Source organism: Lycorma delicatula, chromosome 5 (genome assembly GCF_047948215.1).
Source record: "Lycorma delicatula isolate Av1 chromosome 5, ASM4794821v1, whole genome shotgun sequence".
Classification (NCBI taxonomy): domain Eukaryota; kingdom Metazoa; phylum Arthropoda; class Insecta; order Hemiptera; family Fulgoridae; genus Lycorma; species Lycorma delicatula.
In genome coordinates this window covers 83,225,102-83,233,903 of record NC_134459.1, presented here as the reverse complement: position 1 = coordinate 83,233,903, position 8,802 = coordinate 83,225,102, and the positions used below count along the sequence as shown (strand labels likewise).

Below are 8,802 nucleotides of genomic sequence, written 5' to 3'. Positions count from 1 at the left end.
AACGAACTTATTATTTTTGTTACATTTGGATGTATATGCGTAACAACCACCATAACTACCATAACAAGGGGTTTATTCGTAAAGAATACTAAAATGCAGTAGTAAGTGAATGTTTAATTCTTTTTTTGCAGAATTTTCATTTGTGATAAAATATTTTGTGTGACCTACCTACATTTGGAACCGTGTTTATCACAAGTTGAAACAATTCCCCTCCTCTATTATTTTACCTGTCTAAGGCGATCATTCCTCTACCTTAGGATTTTTACACCATGCTACATTTTATGAAATTAATAATGTTTTTTTTATTATAATTACTATAGTATAATTTTATATTTCATTTATAATTTAAATTAGTCATTAAAAAAACTATAATTTAACACCTAATAATATTATTACACAGAAGTCGAGTCAAATAATCTATCCATGATACGGAATTGGGTTTAACTTTACGTCAGGATCTTTTCCTTCTAGAATCAACAGTATTTAACCAACTATTTTTAATTAAATCAGATGCTTTTTCACCGATCATAAATACAATGGCATTTGTATGACCGGCAGGTATTACTGGCATTATTGATGCGTCTACTACACGAAGTCCTTTAATACCGTAAACTCTGAGTTCAGGGTCAACCACAGCGTCAGGATCTGTAGGAGGGCCCATTTTACAAGTACCAGACTGATGTTGTAAATTAGTAGTTACATGACGAGCCGTGCATGCCCAATATTCATCTGAAGCGAATTGTAAGTCCTTGCAACCGGGGAACGGTGTCCTTAAAAGACGAGTTCCAAACTTGGCAAAGGCTGGCATCTCGGTTATTTTCACTGCCTGTAAACAGAGAAATAAAAAAATTCACCTAACATAAAACATATACTTTCACTAATTGTACACTTACAATCTAGAATTAATGTATATAATTTGTTCTTTATAATGACTCTTAAATTTTTAATATTCCGTCAATATTTTGTAAGTGTTGTATGTAAGAAGGAATAAAAATAATATGATTTCAAAATCGTTACAATCTTTTTTCAAAGACCTTTCAGATACCAATTTCATGAATAAACAATTTTGAATGATATTTAAGTAGTCACTCTTAACGTTTTAAGATAATTCAATTTTTAGAAAATTTTTTTTTGTTCAATAAGCGGAGAATAAATTTTTAAAAGAAGAAAATGAGTTTTTAAAAAATAAAAAAACTGATTTTTTAATGTTATTATTATTAAAGTTGATTTCGAATCACCTTTTATTAGTTTGATGATAATTTTCATACTATTTCCACCTATGCTAATTTACAAGATCTTTTTTTCAAATATAACATACATTTTTTTAAATTTATTTTTACCTTACTGTTGTAAGTAATATAATAATGAGCAGGAATTACAACTACCCTACAATGAAAATAAATTTATGATATTATTTTTAAAAAACAATGTATTGAACGACACATTGAAAAAAAATTCCAATAAAACTTTTAAATAACTAATCTCAAAACACGTTCAATAGTCTTTGCGATCATATTCAGTGACTCACTAAACGTTTTATACTCACGTTTTATAATAAATTAAGCCTGATTTGTCGTTTAAAAAACAAATATGTTTGCAAACAACTTTCACCTCAGAGTTCACAGGCAAAACCTAGAAAATTTATGATATTTTATTGGCAGAAGTAAAACTATACATTATGATTATTATCACACGTTTAATAATATAAAGAATTTAAAAATATATCTATGATGTAAGATTACCATTTAATAGATGAAAAATATACATTGAAATTCAACAAAAATGATTCAATTTAAATAACACATTTTAATATTAAAAAAAAAACAACAAAATGTGAATTTGATAGCGTCTTAATAAAAGCATCTTATGAAAATTCACAGAAAAAATTTCACTGAATTAGTACTGCAATTAATTCAGATATTTTCTGACTTTGTATTTGTAGCGTTATTTGCAAAGGTAAAGATATTTACCGATGAGTTTGAAACTTAAAAACTCGCTTCATATTAACAGTAAAAACAAAAAAATTAGAACAATTATATTTTATTTTCCTTTATTTTTTGTAATGAAGGATTTTTGTAAGGCATCTTCTCATTGAATCCGTGAAATTTTTTTTTTATTATTTAAAAAGCACCATATGTGCTACTTGAAAATTTGCCGATAATTATAAAACTCTTAGTCAAAAAATACCCAGATTGAATATTTTAATATGATGAATATTTTAATATGATAAATATTCTAAAAATTCTTTTTTTATGTGTTTCATATGACCTTAAAATCATAATAGATTAATTAAAGGGAACTTTCTTTAGTTTTTAATTCAGTGTTCTTTCATGATAAATGTAATTAAAGAAATTGCTTAAATAAAGAATAAACAAGAACAGAAACATTTTTATAAAATGAGCTTTAGAGCTTTAAATTTATCAGAACAAAATACAAAACTGGTATAGGAATGAACACAAGGAATGTTTTATATACTGAGATAAAAAGGAATTTGAAATGGTCAATAAATAAAAATCATAGAAAAAACTTGATCCAGGAAACCTCCCTCGGGTACACAATAAAACGTATCTTTTGCTTTGAGCGTTTGTATCCAATCGTATAACAATTTCTTTAGACAAATTTTGATTTCTATTCTTTTAAATAAGTTTAAAAAAAGTTTTAAACAAGTTTTTTTTTTTGTTGAATAACTTTATCATTGCATCTTTCTTTATGAATTTCTTAAAAATAATATAATTAAAACAGCAGCTAATAATATGATACAATTCAAACTATAAATATATAATAAACATATTAAAAAAAAATACTTTGAGATAAATCCCAACGGTTGTATTTAAAAAAAAAAAAAAACAACAAAAACAAAACATATTTTAAAAAACGAACAATAAACAAATGATTTTAAACTTTTTGAAAGTAATTTCAATTTTAAAATTTATTATTTTCAAATAAATAATAATTTTGTTTTATTTTTATACATTTTTTAAAAGCACGTCTGTATGTTTCTTTGTACTGACACGTATGATGTATGGGAAAAATTTCATCTCTCTTTTAATTGCAATGGTTGGTTTTTCAGCTATAACAAAGTGTACTACTTTGTTTGAAATAACTGTAATAAATCAAAAACGAAAATATTATTGGGACTGAAATCCTGTTTGATAATTTTAATTTAAAAAAAAGTTAATAAATAAAAGATGTATAAAAAAATTTTCAAAAGTTATCACATCATACAACATTCAGATATATGTAAATAAATTTTTTGTAATACTCGTTTATTTTGTTAGATTGTTATTATATTTTTTATAATGTATCTTGTTAAATACACAGCAACAAAAACAAACTTATTACTATATTAAGTTCCGTATAAATTCTCGGTAGACAGAACATTATTTTATATGAATGAATAGTGCATTTCAAGAGTCACTATAGTCGAAAAATAACATAAACGTGAGCTTTATATAGACTCAAAGACGTCAGGATTAAAGTATTTTTAGTCGTTTTACGGGCCATTAGCTACATACAACATTTTACATCAGATTTTATTCATTTTTATATCACAAACTCTCAGATATTTTTCCAAAAAGTGAAACTAAAAAAAAAAATGAAAAATTATATTTAAATGCCGGCCTCCGTGGCGCGAGTGGTAGCTATCGGCCTTTCATCCGGAGGTCCTGAGTTCGAATCCCGGTCAGGCATGGAATTTTCAAACGCTACATATCCGTATCCCACGTACAAGCATCAACCTTATGTGGCGATATCAAGCAAACAAAACAAAAAAAAAAATGAAAAGAGTAACATTTATTTTTTTTCTAATTTAAACACGCCAATAATTTTTACTGTATCTGAAATAAAAAATAAAAAATATTACGAATTACAGAAAAATTTGGTTAAACTCCGGTCAAAAAGAAAAAAAAGAAAAAAAAAAATATATATATATATATATATATATATATATATTTATAAATAAAGAAGTTATTTAAAATATGGAATTACATTTATATTTTCATAAGATCTTTCAAAATAAAAATATACGATATTTAAATATACGGTGGTAAGGTTTATTATAGCACTCATCTTTTAGTGTTTGACTGGTCGAATAATATATTTTATCTGTTAATTCTTTTACAGATTATAATTTTAATTTTCATTATATCAATATAAAATATAGTGATTTTATAATTTTTAAACATAATAAATTCGTAGATTTTTTGCGCTACGTACGAATATATAACTTTTATGCTGTATTTAATATTTTTGTGTGAAAAGAACCAGCTTGATCTAACAAACACTTCAACTATTAAGTTTGCCTTACATGGTTAATCAGGAAACAAAAGCGTCCTTAAATTTGACTGTTAGTGGCACTAATCAATTTATATCAAATATTCATTGGCTCTAGAGGTTACAGTATCCATCTCTAGCATTATCCCATCCCCTCGCAGAGATAAATAATCCCACTCCAGATATCTTAACGCTCCATTCCAAGAAGTAATGACCATTCCGCCCGTATTCCCTCGAGAACTCGGAGCCTTCGTACTAGGAATGGAATTAAAACATTACTGATTCGGGATCTTACGTTGATAAGCTTAAATAAATGTTGAAAAAAAAAAATTTTTCCTTCAGAAGTTAAAGAAGCCTTCATGACAGGTACAAAATAAAAAAAAATAAAAAAGTAACGCGTCGATCTCCAGAGTTGTGTAACATATGAAAGAATTCAACTATAAACAGTTAGGCTAGATCCAAACTGTAGGCCTATTTTTGTATAAGTGTTGTTTTTATGAGTTAATATGTTACCGTCTATCCATGCTGTACCTGAAGCTATTTTACGTGGTATTTTGTATATACAGTTAAATTTGCAACCGATTTTCTCAGTGTAATATTTCAATTAGTAGATTTTAATTTGTGTAGTCACGGATTTATGTATCAGTGTTCTACGTTTGATTTCTGATAGATTCAAGTGTTTTTAAATTAAGTATTAAAAAAATATATATATTTGAAATTTTTATAAACATAAGTAGGTAAGCTGTGTGTGCGCATTCGTTTACAAATATATTATTACAAAAACGTATAATAATAATATCACGATACATCAATATTAAAAAAGACGCAATATATTTTTTTGGGTACAAAACATGGGATATAAAAATTTAACAACGTTAAATCATATTTTAGTAGAAAATAAAACACAAAGGAACACATCGAAACATAAGCAGCTTTTCAAAAGACTATTAATTTACTATGCTATATTAACAATTTTATACGTGTATATGTGTTTAATATAGTTAGGAAATAAGAATAGTAAACTAACAGATTAATAATCAAGGCAAAAGAAGTAAACTGTTGGTAAAAAGCCAAGAATTACCGTACTTCCTTTACCAAAAAGGAAGTGCATATACACACATATGTAAGCTTTTATTTACTTTCAAAGCAGAGTTATCAGTCCTTATTTATTACCAGGAAAGGAGTTCTCGGACAAAATCACGAAAAATGTTTCCTATGAGAAATTTATTCTGAGAAGATAAAAAAAAAAAATATTTTTGCTACAAGGAGATGGAGTCTGTTCGATATTTTATAAAATAGATATTTGCCCGTTTTTATTACTTTCTTGAATACTTTCCTTTTCAGTCTTTTACTGTAGTACATCTAAGTATATTAAAAAAAAAAAAAAGTTTGGTAACTGAAGAAATAATTTTTTAACAGTCATCTACAAGCACTGCTGTGTTTTAAGGCACTAATTAATGGGAAAATCACTTTTAAGAATAAAAAGAATCTCACACCGTGTTTTAAAATAGAATTGAGGAGTGAAGTGGTTTCACATTGATTTCATTACGAGTCAAAAGTCGGCTAGCCAAAGTTCACTGAAATGCAGGTGATGTTCAGACCTACAAATGACATCTTCACTCTGTAACCACAGGGACTGATTATATAATGAATCATTATTCTCAGAGAAAGCAGATCTGATTGGTGCCTATTTTAACTCAGATTATTTACAAATGTCACGAGACAAGATAACGACTGGAACAAGTACATAGAAAAACAAATTAATGTATAAATTTCTTTAGTGATAAATGTGTTAGACTGCTCAACTCATTTAGGGAGACAATTAACTTAGAAAAAAAGGTTGTTTTAACATGATTTTTTTGTATTTACAAAATTTTATAAAAACTTGAATATTTTACCTTTGAAATGTTTTATTAAAATGCATCTTCAGCAAGTAAATTATAATAAATTGTTTCCGCACAAAATAATACAATGTAAACCCAATTCAAAAATTTTGTATATGCAACAAAAATTAAGAGATTTTATGGGATTTTATATTTTTCTTACATTTATTACTTTTATTTTAGAAAACTTTCCATAATAAAATAAATCGAATTAAATTGTAAGCAGTGTGGCGGGGCAGATATGGATTTTTTTAAATTAAGTTAAAGTCAAGATTAAGGTAAATATATTTTGAAAATTTTCTTAAAACTAAATAGTATTTAATGCATTGTAACAAACATAAGATCCAGATTGTTGAAATTAGCTAACATATTTCACTTTTGTATGAAATGTAAGGAAAATATTATAGTGTATTACGCTGAGCCTATAATGATAGCCATTGATGCACGTGTGCAAAGGAAGTTACGACAGGAGCTTTGGCGACGTCGTAAACTTTGCAAGAGTACATTAATGGCCATTATAGAGAGTTGCATACCGTATTTTTTCTACGAATGGGAAAATATTGGAGTTATTGATTTAAATCAATGATTGTATTACGGAATATATCCTTTTTAATTTAAAAAAATATATATATTTCTGTGGCAAAAGGTTATTAGTTATAAATTTTGTATTTTTGTTAATATCGATCGGTATTAAAGACATTTCTTCCTCAGAATACGACATAATTAACAAAGAGATAAGCAGTGTAATGTAGAAACTTAGTTACCTACCGATGTACTTTCAAATTAACCTCTGCTTGCTAACTACTAAATCGGATTGAAATCAAAGTAAATAAACGGCTGATACATTAAACAATATCCGCTTGTGTTTGGTCAGTGGTTGAAAATATATGCTTTCGATTTGTTAAACACCAGTATCATAATGAAAATGTATTTTATAATGACCCTCATTATGATACAGGTTCCAGCTGCGTAATTAAAACTTTATAATACAGCCGTAAAAAGAATCACTATTCTGATCTATATTGATATTATTTCAAATCATTACTCATATACATCATGATTATTTAGATATTTCTCACTTGCTTGTTCCAGAAAATTAATAATGTTGTTTAAAAATAATTCAATGATTTATCAGCCGTAACAGAATATTAAAATAAAAAATCGACTAAAGAAGTACCTGGAATTATCTTTACAAAATAATATCTACAACCAATAGAGAGCTTAAATAAATACTTGTTATGAAAGAAAGGAAGAAGGAAATTATACATAATGCGATTTAAATTTAATCAGCTTGTTTTTAATATTCATGTATTTCTGAGAAGGATATAGCAGGATCTTTTCTCTTTCATTTCATTCAACTTATTTCTCTCATTAAAACATGAGGTCAGAATACTTTATCATTATAACATAAAAAAAACCTACATCAGAACAAATTTATTTATTTTTTCAATTGAATATAAGTGCCATTTTTTATCTGCCAATTTACGTAGCTAAAACACAAATTTACTGTTTTATAATTTTTAATTCATAAAAATTAAAGCACTCATTCTTTAGTTACACACAGACTAAAATGTAATAAATTTATCACTTTTAGTGTATTACGTCTGGTGTTTTGCAACAAAATAAAGGATTTAATTGGAATGAGATGTCAAGAATAATTATTGTTATTCATCCGGTACGATAGTGTTTATGCAACAGGAATAAAGTACAAAACAGTTTTAATTAAAGTTTTTTGTTTCATATAACTTTCTGCACATTTAGAGATTATTAAAATTTTATATAAAATCTTTACTTATACAAGTTGAATGTTTTCTTCCTTTTATAGTCTAGCGCTTTCGTTGATAGGCCAACAAAATAAAGTTTACTAAAGTTTAATGATAAAAAAAATCATATATTAAAACAAATTCTTAAATAATAAAAGCGAATTTAAGAACTAAAAAAAAAAATTTAATTAAACTTACAAAAATATTTAATTATCTCAATTTAGACTTCTAGAAGTTGGTGGCATATTAAAACAACTATTAACCCTTAAATTTATCTCAAATTCAAAAATTCTACATATAAACTGTATTGAAAGTAATTCGTCTTTTAAATTTATTGTACTGAACGTAGTTTTTACTTTTTATTGCCTTTTTTTATGAAGATTTTTACAGATTTCTGTTTATTTTATTTTATTTTATATATTTAAGTTTTATTTTCAGTGAAGAATATGTAGAAAAAAATAAGCCTCCCGTATGAAAAAGCTTTCGTAAGAAACAACACTGATGAAAAATTTCCATCTTGATAAAAACAAGAAAAGTAATGCAGATAAATGACGTTAATTAATACTGTTATTGCTCTTAGTAGTTAACTATTTAACGCACCGTATGGCTGTATGGAATGTGGGAATATAAATATATTCTTTAAATAAAATTTCCCAACCAATTTTCCTTAAGTTTTACACAAAAATTTATTGAATATAAGAGTAACATCAAACTATATATATATTATTACGTTATAATAATGTAATTTTAAGTAATAATAGCAACAAAGAAATAAAATTTAAATGACTTATATCCTCTATGTAACCAGCAAAAAAGCTACAATATAACAAAAAGGAAAATTGAAAAAATAAAGAATTAACAATAAGAGATAAAAGAATATAAAA

General features: G+C 26.1%; 1 protein-coding gene across 1 annotated transcript in view; it reads right to left on the bottom strand.

Annotated features, from left to right (window-relative positions):
* Window positions 1–408: 408 nt before the first annotated feature.
* The window catches only part of LOC142325141 (glucose dehydrogenase [FAD, quinone]-like), a 120,245-nt gene continuing 111,851 nt past the window's right edge, over window positions 409–8,802 (bottom strand). Inside the window, exon 2 of the mRNA XM_075366521.1 lies at window positions 409–826. Within this exon, the coding sequence (XP_075222636.1) occupies window positions 452–826 (375 nt within the window). The 3' untranslated portion in view covers window positions 409–451. The remainder of the gene's footprint in view (window positions 827–8,802) is intronic.